Below are 16,493 nucleotides of genomic sequence, written 5' to 3'. Positions count from 1 at the left end.
TAACACTATAGTTTGTGCATAAAAAGGGTCAATACAACAACCAGCTACCTATATAATTGCCTGCTATGTGGATCTTCAAAATGACACATCAATGCAGTTCTTAGCAGAAGAAAATACGAAGTACTGAGAAAAAAAACCTTTAAGAAATTTATACCTAAAACACACTGCTAATAATGTGTAGAAGTACTGCAAGTGCCTAGATACAGAAATGAAAACCTATTCTAACAACATCATTTCACATGTGCAAGAGCCAATAAAATAAAAAAAAAAAAAACCCAATTAACTAATGACCTACTTAGGACTAGTTTTGAGTCAGATTTCAGAAGTATCCAGTTTGGTTTTCAAGGTTTTTCCCTTCCAACTACCATTTTCACAATTACATTGGTTTGAAAGCCACAGAACAGGTAGACATCAGCAATTACTAACTATGTGACAAAGCTATAAATAGACATGTCACAGTATAACAAGAATTAGCCATTTTATTCATGTTTTTAAATAATCCGCATGTGCAGATGTGGCATACAACCACACTAAAAGACAAAAAAAAATGTTTAAGAGATTTTGCGAAATCTCTAAGACAAAAAGAAGAAAGGATTATTAAAACACAAATTACACCAAAGGTTACGAGCTACTTTAAGAAGTTTTTAGATGATCTAATTCAAGGGGGAAAAAAAAGAAAAAAATTAGAAGGTTTATAGCCTACTTCACATTAGAGCAAAAACTGTGCAGGGGGGAAGAAAGAGCCTACTATGATTACAGACCAAACAGTAAAAGCAGTCCTTTTGTTTTCACTACAAAGGACAGTTTTCACAAAGTACTTCAAGGTACTGAACAAAACAGGATGAAGTTAGGCTTAGCTTCTTTAAGCAGTCCTTAACTAAGCCACAGGACAGCAAATGGTACATGAGTGAGCGCCCTGAAGGAGCTACCAAATTCCGCTGAACAACAACACACTCAGTTGGAAAGACTGAAGCAGCCAGGAAGCATCCAACAGCTGCTTAAATTTAAGCATTACATTCATCTTATAAAGTAAAAGAGAATGACTCATCTCTCTTCCATGAGAGCCCTCCTGGAAGCCATTGCTACTAACAAGAACAACAAGAGAGCAACTGAGAACAGCTGCCATCTCCAGAAAATTTTCAGAACAGCAACAAGGAAGAAGTTTCCCCCCTTCTCCAGTCCCTGCTGCTCAAACACTTACCAGAGAAGAACAGACCCAAGAGCAAATATCGCCTTCTACAAGAAGGGAGTGCATTTTTGCCGAAGTATCTCTAAGACTTGAAGCCAACACACTGATTCAACTGCACACTTCAGTACAGGGCCCTCCTTACAGATGAACAGCTAGTGCTGTGAACTGCTTCAGTGACAGGATGGTTAGCACCAATAAATTTGGCACTGCAGCATCAGACACAAGTGGTCTATATGAATGATGATGACAGATTTCGAAGGGCAGGGCTCTGGAGCGGACGCTCGTCCCGGAGCTCCTTGTCTAGAGGCGAACAACAGAGCGAGAGGCAGCCCCAGCGCCGACCCCCGTGCGGGCAGTGCTGAGCTCCCGGCCAGAGGCGGCTCTGACTCAGCGCGGGCGGAGCCGGCAGGGCAGGCGGGAATTTAAAAGCTGCCCCCAGGGAGCGCGAGCGACCAGGAGCGCGGCGAACAGAGCGGGCAAACAGAGCGTGGCGCGCCAGGGAGGGCGTGGCGCGGCAGTTAGCGCGGCAGTTTGCGCAGGCAGGGGTCAGGGAGTAAGGGTCAGGTAAAGACATGGTCTCCACTCGGCAGAGAGCTTCCGCCAGGAAGACTGTGGCGACCCAGACTGAACTGCCACAGAAACATGCAGCGGTCCAGGCTGCTGGCTGCGGGGAATGCCTGGGCCTCTCCATGTTACCGGGGAGTGGCGAAAGCACAGCCTGCCTTAGGTGTGAGCAGGTGGATGACCTGCTCAGCCTGGTGGCGGAGCTAAAGGAGGAGGTAGAAAGGCTGAGGGCCATCAGGGAATGCGAAAGGGAAATCGACTGGTGGAGCTGCGTGCTGCAGTCTTCCCAGGAAAGCGACCCTCAGAACTCCCCAATTCAGTCAGAAAGTCCAGTGCCCTCTTGCCCTAGGGTAGAGGGGGTGGACTTAACAGTTTCCAGGGACGACCAACAATGGAAACGGGTCCCCACTCGAGGTGGCAGAAGATCCCCTCCACAGCCCACCTCACCTCCACCGGTGACCACGTTCAACAGGTACGAGGCCCTGGAACATGTGAATCAGATAGAGGAGGCCTTGAACCAAGGCCCGTCTAAGGGGATCTCTACAGAGGGGCAGTCTAATCCAAGCAGCAAGGCTGCTCCCCCTAAAGTGAGAAGGAGCACCCGGAAGAAGCGGCGGGTGATCGTCGTGGGTGACTCCACGCTGCAGGGCACGGAGGCACCGATATGTAGACCGGACCCCTCATCCAGAGAGGTGTGCTGCTTGCCTGGGGCCAAAATAAAGGATATCACAGAAAGGCTCCCAAGAATAGTTCAGGAGTCGGACTATTATCCTCTACTATTGATTCATGTGGGTGCTAATGATGCCATGGGGAAAATGAGGGACGTCAAGCAAGACTTCAGAGCCCTAGGGATGGCCATCAAAGGTACAGGTGCCCAGGTGGTGTTCTCCTCCATTCTGCCAACGAGGGGAATGGACTCAAGGAGGAGAAGGCGAATATGGCAGCTAAACAACTGGCTGCGCCGCTGGACCTGGCAACAGGGTTTCGGCTTCTACGACCATGGGTCTCTGTTTGATGACCAACAGCTAGTGGGGAACGATGGTACTCATCTTAGCAAGAGGGGCACACGTCTCTTTGCAAAAAGGCTGGCCAACCTGGTTAGGAGGGCTTTAAACTAGGCAAGAAGGGGGAAGGGGAGTGGCACATTGACGCGGCAAGCGGTACCGCACAGCCCAGGTCAGATGGCGGCCAGTGGGAGTATGGTAGTGGGGAAGTGAGGATAGGAAATGATCACGGAGGGTCCTCTTTCACCCCTCCTGGGAAACCTGTGGCCTCTGTTGCTTCCCTGAAATGCCTGTATACCAATGCGCGAAGCATGGGGAATAAGCAGGATGAACTGGAGATCTGTGTGCGGTCCCAGCGTCATGATCTCATCGGAATCACAGAGACGTGGTGGGATAGCTCGCACGACTGGAGCGCTGCCATGGAAGGCTATGTGCTCTTTAGGAAGGACAGGCTGGGAAGGCGAGGTGGTGGAGTTGCTCTTTATGTGAGAGAGCAACTGGAATGCATGGAGCTCAACCTGGGAGTCGAGGATGAGCGAGTTGAGAGCTTGTGGGTAAGGATTAGAGGGCAGGCTAATGTGGGAGACACTGTGGTGGGTGTCTGCTACCGGCCACCTGACCAGGACGAGGAGGTTGATGAGGCCTTCTATAGGCAGCTGGATGTTGCCTCACGGTCACAGGCCCTGGTTCTCATGGGGGACTTCAACTACCCCGACATCAACTGGGAGGACAACACAGCCAGGCATAAGCAGTCCTGGAGGTTCCTGCAGAGCGTCGACGATAACTTTTTGACGCAGGTTGTGGAGGAGCCGACGAGGAGAGGTGGGCTACTGGACCTCGTGCTATCAAATAGGGAGGGCCTAGTAGGAGATGTTAAGGTGGGGGGTAGCCTCGGCTGCAGTGACCATGAGTTGGTGGAGTTCAGGATTCAACGAGGAGGAGGCAGGGCTGTAAGTAGCCTTGCGACGATGGACTTCAGGAGGGCCAACTTTAGCCTCTTCAGAGACCTCCTCGGTAGAATCCCATGGGCTAGTGCTCTAGAAGGCAGGGGGGCCCAAGAGAGCTGGTTAGTTTTCAAGCGGCACTTCCTCCACGCCCAGCAGCAGTGCATCCCTGTGTGTAGGAAGGGAGGCAGAGGGGGCAGGCGACCTGCGTGGATGAGCCGGGAGCTTGTGGCAATGCTCAAGGAGAAGGCAGCGGTATACAGAATGTGGAAAAAAGGACAGGCCCCCTGGGAGAAATACAGGAACGTAGTCAGGGAGTGCAGAGATGCGACAAGGAAAGCTAAGGCACGTCTGGAAGGCAAGCTGGCAAGGGACGTTAAAAATAACAAAAAAAAATTCTTCAAATACATTAACAGCAAAAGGAAGATCAGGGAGAACGTGGGTCCGCTGGAGGACGGGATGGGCACCTTGGTTACAAATAACACAGAAAAAGCAGAGTTGCTCAATGCCTTCTTTGCTTCGGTGTTTACCAAGGGCAGCCCTTTAGAGCCCCAGGCCCTAGAGGCAAGAGAAGAAGCGGGTGGAGAGGAAGACTTGCCCTGGGTAGAGGAAGATTGGGTCAGAGAGCACCTAAGGAACCTCGATACCCACAAATCCATGGGCCCTGATGGGATGCACCCCAGAGTGCTGCGGGAGCTGGCAGATGCCATAGCTAAGCCGCTCTCCATCATCTTTGAAAGATCCTGGAGAACGGGGGAGGTGCCGGAAGACTGGAAGAAGGCCAATGTCACGCCAGTCTTCAAAAAAGGCAAGAAGGAGGACCCAGGCAACTACAGGCCAGTCAGCCTCACCTCCGTCCCCGGAAAAGTGATGGAACGGCTCATACTGGCTATTGTCTCCAGGCACATGGAGGACAAGAAGGTGCTCAAGAGTAGTCAGCATGGATTCACCAAGGGAAAATCTTGCCTGACTAACCTGATAGCCTTCTATGATGAAATGACCGGCTGGATAGACGAGGGGAGAGCGGTGGATGTCGTCTATCTCGACTTCACCAAGGCTTTTGACACCGTCCCTCACAACATCCTCCTGGGCAAGCTCCGGAAGTGTGGGATAGATGAGTGGACAGTGAGATGGATTAGGAACTGGCTGGATGGCAGGGCCCAGAGAGTGGTGATCAGCGGTGCAGAGTCTAGTTGGAGGCCTGTGGCTAGTGGGGTCCCCCAGGGGTCAGTCCTTGGTCCAGTCCTGTTCAATTTATTCATCAATGACCTGGATGAAGGCACAGAGTGCTCCCTCAGCAAGTTTGCTGATGATACCAAACTGGGAGGAGTAGCCGATACCCCAGAGGGCTGTGCTGCCATCCAGAGGGACCTGGACAGACTGGACAAATGGGCGGTGAAAAACCTCATGCAGTTCAACAAGGCCAAGTGCAAGGTCCTGCACCTGGGGAGGAATAACCCCAGACACCAGTACAGGCTGGGGACCGAGCTTGTGGAGAGCAGCTCTGCGGAGAAAGACCTGGGTGTCATGGTGGACGACAAGTTGACCATGAGGCAGCAGTGTGCCCTCGTGGCCAAGAAGGCCAATGGAATACTGGGCTGCATTAAGAAGAGCGTCTCCAGCAGGTCGAGGGAGGTGATCCTGCCCCTCTACTCAGCCCTGGTGAGGCCGCATCTGGAGTACTGTGTCCAGTTCTGGGCTCCACAGTACAAGAGGGATGTGGAGCTGCTGGAGAGAGTCCAGCGCAGGGCTACAAGGATGATCAGGGGCCTGGAACATCTGCCCTATGAGGAGAGGCTGAGGGAGCTGGGCCTGTTCAGCCTGGAGAAGAGAAGGCTGAGAGGGGATCTAATCAGTGTATATAAATACCTCAAGGGAGGGAGTGCAGAGGATGGTGCTGGCCTCTTTTCAGTGGTGGCCACTGATAGGACTAGAGGAAATGGCCGGAAACTGAAACATCAAAAATTCCATAGGAACTTAAGGAAAAATTTCTTAACAGTGAGGGTGACAGAGCACTGGAACAGGCTGCCCAGAGAGGTTGTGGAGTCTCCTTCTCTGGAGATCTTCAAAACCCGCTTGGATGCAGTCCTGTGCCACGTGCTTTAGGTGTCCCTGCGTATGCAGGGGGGTTGGACTAGATGATCTCTAGAGGTCCCTTCCAACCCTAAGCATTCTATGATTCTATGATTCTATGACAGGACAGCAGCAATCTTACCTTGGGTAATTACTTCGGTGGTAATCAACAGCGCCCAAGAAACTTGCTGGAGCACTTCTTTTCCTCACATTCTGCTACTGTAACTACACTCTCCAAAACAGACCTGGGGCATATTCAACTACTGTTCTGTTTGAACAACATTCATAGATTTAAAGTATGGACTATTTTAATTAATTTGCAATGCTTACCTGTACAAACAGTCCATATAGTCTGCTCCTTTGCTGTACTCTTCCCAGTATCTGTGATACATAACCAGGACTTGTTCTTCAGATTCCAGAACTCTCTGGAAAAGAAGGGACACACAAACACACTCCCTAAGATTAATATTAAAATGTTATACCCCTATGTAGAAAGTTTATATTTATAAAGTAAAAGTTTAAAAGGATTATCATTTTGGAGTAACAACCTAAGATTCAAAATCAATACCGCACTTGAGCTTTAACCATTTTGAAAATAATGTCATTGCAGTGACCTGAAAGCAAACTAAAAGTTTACTGTGGAGTTTTGATAAGCCAACTACAGTCTCAAAGACTATTTTGTATTTTAAATAAATTATAGGGATTGTTCTTTTATTTTATACTTGTCTCTACAGGAGTACTTTTGGAAGAGCATGAAAAAGCATGGCTCATATCCTCATATCATGCAGGCTCATGTAATCATTCCCGTGTTGCTACAGACCAATTTTAAGACCATGTAGCCACATGCATGCTAGAGTCAGTGCCTCACTTCAGCTATAAACACTTCAAAAGCAGTATACCTTACTGGCTTAGACAAGCTCTTACGGCTATGAAGAAGCCTGGCAGTAAAACAGATTTAATAAAGCACAGATATATATGCACAAAGATCTAACAAATGTAAACATGTCCCAAGTTCTGTAAATCTATACCCAAACCTTTTGGAGTTTAAACTAATTATCATCTAAGAAGTTGCTGCTATACTAAACTTTTCAATATATATTTATTTTATAGGAATAAACAATTCAGATTTAAAGAAATTAGGATGCTTTGTGAAGGAGGATGAGATTCTAGGAATTTCACCACCGTTTTCTCTAGCGTATATTTTAAAAATTCTGTCCCAAGCAACAAACCCTATCCAAAAATTTACCTACTAGAGGACTGCTGGGAGATGAGACAGAATAACAAGTCCTTTCCTCTGCAGCACCTTTCACAAAGGTTTTCAGCACCATTTCCGAATTGAACAATGGTGGAGAGCCAAGCTGAGGCGGACAGGGGCTTTCCACCGCTTCCTATAGCTTCTCCCTGTGCTTGTGCTGCCCAGCTATTCCCAGTGAGGTCATTCAGCACAGTAAATAAGCTGAGAGGAACTTTCCAACTGGGTTATCTGACAGTTTAGTGAACTGATTTAGTCTGGGAAGGTGTCACCTTCCAGCATAACATCCCACTGAGGTGCTCAGTCTACCTTGTGAGACAAAGGGATACCTAAGTTCAAAGAACAGCAGTAACATCCAGAGTTTGAAATTCTTCATTCCCTACACAAACACCAGAGAGACAGGCATCTTATACTTCAGTAAAAAGAGAACTAGATTTAAATAAGTACCTTCTATTCATCACTTCTACATAACCGACATGAAGAATCATGCTTCAGGTTGCAACTAGTTTTAGGTAGTAACACAGAAGTTAATTCACAGCTGTATAGGTACACAAGTACTGCTATTGGCTGTAATAGTATTTTATCTTTTCCCCCTCCCAACCATTTTCATTACTTCACTTCCCTCTCACTTCAGAAATTTTGTTCAGTAGAGTATATACAAGTGGTTTCCAAGACATTAAAGTGGGTACATTCACATCTTAACGAAAGGCTAATGACAATTTACAGGACACTGAAAACTGAGACACTTCTGTAACCTTTTTGATTATAGCATTTAAAAATGCATAAAAGAATGATTTTTGTTAGCCTTTGCTCACACACAACCTCCTGAACACTCATCTGTGATTCAGGCTCATAAAATTTGTACTTCATCCATAGAAAACACACAAAGACTCTCCTAAAAGCCAAGAAATGTCAACATCCACACACAGAGCAGTAACTACACAGGTTACCTTGTGCAAATGGCGTACATGATTTTCCAAAAAAATTTTAGTCTCAGTATAAAGTCTCTCTCCAAGCGGTTCAGGATAGGCCACACACAAAGCATAAATGTCTCTGGGCTAAAAGTCAAGGTTTATATACACTTTTTTATAAACATGAAAATATACCAAACATTTATAGAACGTTTTTTTTCTTCACATTTTAGAATAATTGAAGTGAAACACAAAGGATAAAACAATTGTGGCTTTTTTTTTGGGGGGGGGGGGGAGATTTAAGCCCTGATGTACAAACAATCAGAGTTTTTCAGATTCAATCATCAGGAAGTCTGAACTTATTTTCAGATAATATAAATTACAACTATTAAAAATACCCATCAATTAGGTTAACAGCGTGATCAGTTAAGTGGGGAGTAGAACAAAACCTGAAGGGAAGCCAACTTCAAGCTTTTTCCCCCCAGGCACAAAACAATTCACCGCTCCTGCACAACCCTCCTGACTTCCCAGACAAAAGTTCTGTGGGACTGTTCTTGCAGTGATGTTACTGTGGTTGAGGTGTGGATCCAAGTATTTGGTTTCCTTTTTTAACGATTACTAAACTACAAATACCACGCTTGTACATTTGAATCTACACATCATACGAAAACAGTCATGTGGAAAATAGTGATTTAACACAAATTATTTTTATGGAAAGTTCTCATTGAAAGATGACAAAATCTTCTTCCTTCCAGTTCACCTTAGAAAATGTGTCTGTCTAAAAGGAACTAAATGACATGAGGACGTTTTCTTATTCTATATAATGTCAAGCTTTTTTTGCACACCTTTTCCTAAAAGTACTGCTCAAAACAGAGCAGTACTGATTTAGGGCAACTAGATGATAAAAAAAAAAAAAAAAAAGTCAAACAAACAAAATCCCACACAACAACACACACCAAAAACCCAACCCTTCTCCCTCCACACACGCTTTCTTTGGCAATTGGTATCTCAGGTAGAGTCAACAACTGGAGCCTGAGCTTTAGTGGCATTACTTTGTTCTGAACATCAAGAAAGAAGCATCTCTCCAAAACGTGCTACAGAACATGCTGGTCACAGGAAGTTCACATTCCAGAGCAACCTGTACCAGCTGGTTCATCTAACTGTATCTTTGGGTCTAGAACTAAAAATTAAGAAGGTCAAAGACATATCCCTGCGTCAAACCTCGAGTCCCCACTCTTCCCCCAAATGTTATGAATCTCATAACAAGATCTTTAGTGGAAAAATATTGATTAATAGCTGATAGTTTACTTCATAAACTTAAATCAAAGGGGTTTGCTCTGTTCCTCTGTCCCTTGCAAGAACCTGCTACTGTTCAATAAAGTATCTCTGATGGCAAAAGCCATCTGCCCTCTCAGTTCAGCACCCTGATCTGCAGGCTGAGACTGGTCAAGGAAGCTGAAGCACAGCTGATGCTTAGGGGCCTTTGCTCTGCCTTGACAGACACAAGACAAAAATCTTGTGCAATTTAAATACTCTGGTAGCTGCTATTTGAAAGGCACTATGCATCAGTGGGAAACTCAATCCATTTTAAACTAAGAGGAAGAAAGAGACTGATGTTATACTCAAGGCCCTAAATGATCACAAATATTGCCCTAAGATATTAAAAAAAAAAAAAAAAAGTATTAAGCTAAACACACATATTAACAGAAAGCTTTGAGCAGAGCTCCAGAGCTACTGGAGCGTTTCTGTGATTGTCACATCAATCTTCCACAGCACTAGCACTCATCTGACAACTGAAATTCATGGAGCATGAAGATTCAAAGTCAGTGGAAGGAATCATGGTCATGCCCTTCCCTTTGGATTCATTCCAGTCTTAAAGATACTCACTGAGAAGTGTACTGTTCTTAAATTTTTAATTCGCAAGAGTCTGGCAAAATAGAGGTAGAAGGGGTATAGGAGGGAAAGCAATAGGCTATGGACACATTGCATGCCCATACATATGTGTTTCCAAATATATATGTGTATATATCTGTGTGTGTGTATATATTTGCAGCACTGATCGCCCTGCCTCTACACCACAGCCCATCTATCCTTCCTGTCCACTGTTCATCCATTTACTTGACTGGTGGAACAATTGCTTCAACATCTGGAAACAAACAAAACAATAGGAGGATCCTGAGGTTTTTCCTGTTCAAGGCAGTTATACTGCTAGCTCATTATATGCTGTTGCTAGGTTCCTTTTGGCAATCAGTAACACAGCCTGATCAGCCTCTTAAAGAGCACTGCCTTATCCTACCGAACAGTTAGAAGCAAAGGCCTAAAAGTTATTCAAGGTATCCCCAAGAACCAAATTTACAGTAACACCTCAAATAGAGGGACACAATTGTCACTCATTTACTGGACAACAAAACAAGTCCAGAAACATTTATTTCTGCAGAGAATCAGAGAGTAAGTCTGAAGGTCAAAGGTAGCTCAGGATGACTCAGAGTTTAAATAAAGTGACATACGATCTTTCAAGTGATCTTTTCCATAAGATTTTAACAGTACACAGTTGGGTTTTCCAGCTCATTGACTTCTTAGCATTTCAAGTAGGAGATACAAGTTATGTTTAACAACGAAATTATCATCGGAGTTATAAAGAGAACACTTCAGTCAAGTTCTGGGGAGGTACAGAGGCAAAAACTAATTGTAACCATTGAATTTGTACATTACAACCATCTCCACTCTAAAATGTCTTAATATTCCATTTGATCTCAGCAGTCTCAAAACCAGACAAGTAAGCAAAAAAACAAACAAACAACAACAACAAAAAACCCACAACAACAACAAAAAACCCAGCAACCACTTGTTGCAAGTTGTAGACTGAAATCGTGGCTCTCTGTTTTATCTTACTTAGAGTTTGTTTTCTTATCATTTCTTAGACTATAGAGAGATTACACAGGTTAAATAATACTATAACAATGAAATTCTTACAGATTATTTCATTGAATAGATAGTTCAATTTCATTTTCTACCTTTTGGTTGTGTTTATTCACTTATTTTTCTTCTTAGTATGACAGTCCCTCGCTCATTCTTAGGCCTGATTTATGGAAAGCCCAGATACACACATCAATGTTTAAGCACAGATTATTCCAATTTAGCAGAGCATGTAAAGCCATTAAAAGAAAGAAAAACTATTTTAGGAAGACCTAGCATTTAAATTAATACTTCAGATCCTAATTTTTGAGAAAAAAAAAATCTCTCACACCAGCTGTACAGAAAAGCTACCACTTTCACAAAGCTGTTGACTACTTAACTTAGCTTATGTTAAAACATACAACTTGATTAAAACAACAGAAGTACTAAACACCTAAGCTGGAAGTACTAGTCCCACAAACTCCTCAGGCCATTCAGCTTCAGAGGATACTCCAAAAGGCTTTTAACTATGCCTGTAAAATGCTAGATAATGTGCTAACAGTGCCACCTTCCCAGGAAGAAAATTAACAGATAACAGGAGGGTATGAAGAACTACACTCCAAATGATCCTTGCAATTCTGATTCTTAAGCATTCTTTTCACAAGCACTCTCTTACTTATTTTGATCAAATACAGTGATTCTGAAAAGAGAATCAAGAGCAGACTGGGGTATAAGGCTTTCAAAAAAGAATTTAAGTGGATTATTATGACAAGAAAACCACTAGCAAATTCTCATTCAACTATTATTTTAAATTTAAAGGCCATTTAAAGTCCTTTCTAGAATAGCTACAGTTTTAAGCTACAAAAGTTAAAAACTGCCTACTGCAGTCCTCAAAAAGTTGTCAAGAACCCCCTAGAAAGAACAGCAAGAGCACAATACATCAGCACAATAGACATACACCTGCAACCCAAACAACCAGTAGTGGTTTGAACTTGACTCCCTGAAGATGTCAGGCACTCAAAGTAGTTACGAAGTTTTAAAATGAAAGAGCCCCTTGAAGGTTATTGGGCTACTGCACAAAGCTCCACAGGGACTATTACCAACTTAATATTCTGGGTTAATATTTACAGACACACACTCAAATCAGAAGCACATGGAGAACCAATTCTGAAGAAAGGGTAACACATTCAGAAAGAGAAGAAAGAGAAGTGACTTTACAGTCCCACTCCTAAAAAATCAAACAAGCTCATGCTGCACTAATTATGTATGAGAGACTTCAGAAGCAGCAGCTTCTCAACGCAGAACAAATGACAGATTTTGCTAAGTTTAACTTGTTCTTCCCCCAATAATCAGTCAGATTTCTGAGGGACATTTAAGAAGCCTCCAAAAGTCCTCTAATTATGCACAGTGCTGTATGGGCTGATAAAAGCAGAGACACTAAGGCAAGTGGATTAGAACTGTTACACATTATAAAAAGTTTGCTCAAACTTAAATCTTCTTAATACAAACCCACTTGAAACGTAAAATGCAAGCTTTCCATTACAATAATATCAACAGGAACAGCTAGAATGTGCACAGCAAGGCAAGCAGAAAGTGAGGAGTTTGCTGTACCTATTTTTGTAAATAGCTATAGCATAAGATAAATATTAATCCTACTGAGAGCAAGCAAAACTCACATGGGTTTACTTTATATTACAAGGGCGATTTTTCACATAAAATACTTCATATCCTTTTGACTCTGGGGATTTGCATCAGATACAACCTTGCAAAGGGCTTCTGACCCCTGCAACATGTTACATAACGTAGACTTCTATATGCTAAACATACATAAACATCCCACATCAGATTTTCACTTAAAGGATACGAGAAGCGGTCATTCCATGTTGCTCTTTCAACATAATCCAACATAACAACAGCTTTAATGGTTGTTAGCAGTTTGTTCCATGTTTCATCAAAGTCAACTACTCGTGGTTTCAGGGACATTGTGGGGCTATAGTGTTAATCTGTAGAAAAACCAAACATGTCAGACAACATCACACAATAATTAAGCCAATAGCATTGAGTTTTTCATTTTAAACGTTGTACCCTGTTGTGACACAATGGCATAGTAACATGAACAATGCAAAATGTTAAATTTACAAGCCTTATTTTTAATACTGTGGAGCATAACATTAAAGTAGCATGAATAGCTTATAATATAACACCAATTTCTCTAGCAACATTGTGCCCCATGAAGTTAATCCTCACACGTTTAACAGTGCCAGATAAGAAAGTGAATTCTCCGTATCTGGGGTGCAGGGGGAAAAAAGCACTTCAGGTTGGGCACTGAGAATTTTGGGCAGGAACATGTTGAATGTATTACCAGCCTATACTGCCAGTTTGTACCCCATGTTCACCTTAAAACTTTCAACAGACATTTGAGGTATGATATTTTAAAAAACCACAAAACCCAAAAGTTTTGATCAAGATGAAGAGAAAACATTTCTAAATACAGAGCGTTATGCAGAGCCCGTGCAGCTTATCATACTGTGCAGCAGGCCAAACGGGGCAAGTCTTTCAAACAAGATATAGCTTGAAAACATGGAAGCAACGTTAATAAATTTCTATTAAAAATGCTGGAAAAGATTTAGTGAAAGAAAAAACCTAAATTAGTGAAATAAAACCGGAAAAAAAAAAGTAAGAGAAATAGAAGAAGAGGGGAAAGAGAGTCTAAACTGTGAAGGTCTCTCTTCCGTGTTTCTAGTCACCTCTGGCCTGTGCACCTAATCTAGAAAGGACCTGACGTGTGACATTCCATGCACAAAGCAGGTCAGACTCCTGCTCAGAGAGATGTCATCACGAGACTAAAACAAACAGCGACAAGAATGTCCTATCCCCGTGTTGTATAGGCAGACAAGTGACCCTTAAATCCTCTTCCCAAATTTTCAAGGTCAGAATTAAAAAAAGAAAGCTAGCGACAAACAGATTTTTAGCAAAACAAACGTTTTTATCATGTAAAGAATCAAGTGATGTAATGGAAAACTATAGACACAAGCAACTCAGTGCCTTAATCACTGCTGGCTCTTTGCTTTTCTCAGACACATTAGTTCACTCATGTCCATGCCATTTCTCAGTTTTAAGGGGGGAAAAAAATTAATTAAAAAAAAAAAAAAAGGAAAACAGACAAATAAAATAAGCATAACTTGCACACCACGTGTGCAAAACTGCATTCTGACTACTTAATCAAGCTCCTTAGCTGCTGTGAAATCAGGAAACTCAGAGGGTTGTTTTCCTCACCCTGCAATCCAACAATTTCTGTTTAAAATGTAATCAATATATTGCCCACATGTGCCTTGATTGCAGACAACAACCAAGTAACAACCAAATAACATAAACAAAATGGTATCTAAGGCTTTATGAACTGGAAACTTTTTCAGGCAGGACAATTTACTTATTTACAGAACCCTTACTAAGTGATGCACGAATATTTTCAGGTCAGTAGAAAATGGAATTATTACAATTGCCACATGGCTGTCACTGAGCTCGGAGGAAAAAAAAAAAAAAAAAAAAAAACAGAAAAACACCCAATATTTTCAATCCTGATATGAAAGTAGTGATGAACTAAACAGAAAATTAACCAACCAACCAAAAAAAGGCAAAGCAACTAGATATAGCACATCCACCAAAGCTGAAAAAATGCATTATGGTATATAGATAAAGAAACATGAATAAGTAAATAACAGTTAAGCTCACTTCCTTGAAGAGAAAAAAAAATCACTTTCTTCTATAAGCTTTAATATAATTATTTGAGAAATGGAAGAACATTTGCAGATGACCACAAGTAGAAATTATCATGGTCCACAAGATCTCGAAGAATGCTAAGGAATTTTGCGGGTCTGCTTAGCCGAGTGCTAAATGCTACAAGCCGCTTCCCCCACAACTCCCCGTTGGCAACTTTAAGCAAAAAGACGAATTCTTTCAGAGCCAGACAAAACGGAGGGGAGGAAGGAAGGGCAAAGTCCTCCTCCCAGCACATCGCACCAAACCAGTAATATTGTATTTAGCATCACCAAAACATGCGATAAAGCACTAACCATCTATACACGTGTAAGAGTATTCAGGTATTAGATAACTTAACACAGAGCTAAGCTTGCGCTAGCTTTCTTGGTGATACAAGTTTAACATTATTTTATGTAATGTTAATAAGTTCTGTAAGAGTTCTCCCCACCGCAGGACACGGCCTTTCCCAGGGTCTGCGGTTCCTCAGTGCTCGCTGTGTGGATTACCAGACCAGTGCATTAAACCCCTGGCGCTGATGCAAGCACCTTTAGTGGTAAAAATCACACCAAGGCAGAACATCAACCCCACGGTTGATGCTATTCGAGCGGTGGGACATGGAACCTGCCTGACAAGCCCTAGGGTAGGCACGTATATAATGTATGTACAGATAAAACCCGGGGTGAAGGAAACAACATGCTCTCATTAAGGCAACCCGGTCGCGCTGAACGCGAGTACGTGCACACGCACAGACACAGACTTGGGACCGGCACCGCGACCCGCCCGGGCCGCTCGGGAGGAGCGGGCAGGGGCTGCGGAGCGGGCCGGGACGGACAAGAGAGCGCCGCTCTGGACACGACCCGCGGGAAACAAAAGCCAAAACGCGCAGAGCGGCGGCGGGGCGAGCTGGGAGCCCCTTCGCGCCCCCGCCACGCCCGCCCGGGGCCGGGAGGCCGGGCCGGGCCTCGTTCCGCCGCCGCCCCCCGCGCGGGGCCGGGCACCGCCGCCGCCTCCCGCGGAGCCGGGCGTTCCCCACCCGCGGCCGGGCCGAGCCGGGCGCCGCGTTACCTGCGTGCCCGAGTGCGCGACGCCCGCCCGCCCGCGGCCTCCCTCGCCCCGCGGCCGCGGTGCCGTCCTCACGGCGCTGCCATTACCCGAGCCGCTCGCCCCTCGCGCCCCGCCCCGCCGGCGCCGCCACCGCCCCGCGCGGGGGGTAGAGCGGCCACCTCCGCGCGCCCCGCGCCGCCGCCCCGCTCCCGCCCCGCACCTGAGCCGCCCCGCGCGGCTCGTGCCGGCCTTCGCCAGTAGCCGCGGGGCCACCGGGGCCGGCGCCTCCGCCCGCGCCGCCGCTGCCCGACCCCGCTGCCGCTGCTCCCCCCTGCACGAGGAGCGCCGCTTGGTACGGCCCGCTCTACGGCAAGCGCTGGCGGCCACTATTCCGCGCAGCGCGGCCGCTGTCCGCCGCAAGGCGCATGTGCTGCGGGGCCCCCGCGCACGCGTTGCTCTTCCATTGGCGACGGCGCCCTCGTCGCGCATGCGCGACGCGCTCCCGCCGGCCGGGCCCCTCGGCCCGAAATGGAGCCACCGGGGAGGGCGGGGGAGGGCGGCTGGGTCCCGTTCGGTCCCAGTCCCGGGCAGCTCTGCATTTTCTTGTATCTTCCCTTGGGAAATCTATTTCCCAGCTTGCAGTTCTCCAGAGCTGGTTTGTTCCTGCAGGTTCAAACAGTTCTCAAGTAATTCTGCATTCCTGTAACGAGTAAAGGCACCTGTGACAGACACTACCTGGATCATGGAGCAGTAAGTTGCACCTCTCTAGGCCTCACTCTTTTTTTTTTTTTTCTTGCAAGTGCACATGTACCATTAGATCATATAGATTATTTTTAAAATGCTTGCTTATTTCCTTTG

The 16,493-nt window shown here is 45.1% G+C and overlaps 1 protein-coding gene across 3 annotated transcripts in view; it reads right to left on the bottom strand.

Moving 5' to 3' along the window:
• Positions 1 to 15,761, bottom strand: part of CUL2 (cullin 2) — a 48,691-nt gene extending 32,930 nt beyond the window's left edge. For 2 of the 3 annotated variants that reach the window (XM_088534022.1, XM_088534021.1), the window contains exons 1-4: positions 15,657 to 15,761; positions 12,697 to 12,835; positions 7,977 to 8,079; positions 6,105 to 6,199 (exon numbers count right to left, since the gene is read on the bottom strand). In XM_088534022.1, the coding sequence (XP_088390148.1) occupies positions 6,105 to 6,199; positions 7,977 to 8,079; positions 12,697 to 12,815 (317 nt within the window). In that variant the 5' untranslated portion in view covers positions 12,816 to 12,835; positions 15,657 to 15,761. Of the gene's footprint in view, positions 1 to 6,104; positions 6,200 to 7,976; positions 8,080 to 12,696; positions 12,836 to 15,656 lie in introns of those variants that run through there. The other variant, XM_010215714.2, reaches the window with a different exon arrangement.
• Between the last annotated feature and the right edge of the window lie 732 nt (positions 15,762 to 16,493).

Source organism: Tinamus guttatus, unplaced genomic scaffold (assembly GCF_059628265.1).
Source record: "Tinamus guttatus ecotype Peru unplaced genomic scaffold, ASM5962826v1 Tinamus_guttatus_pri_ptg000530l, whole genome shotgun sequence".
Taxonomy (NCBI): Eukaryota; Metazoa; Chordata; class Aves; order Tinamiformes; family Tinamidae; genus Tinamus; species Tinamus guttatus.
The sequence above is the reverse complement of the archived record's forward strand: the minus strand, read 5'-3'. Positions and strand labels throughout refer to the sequence as shown.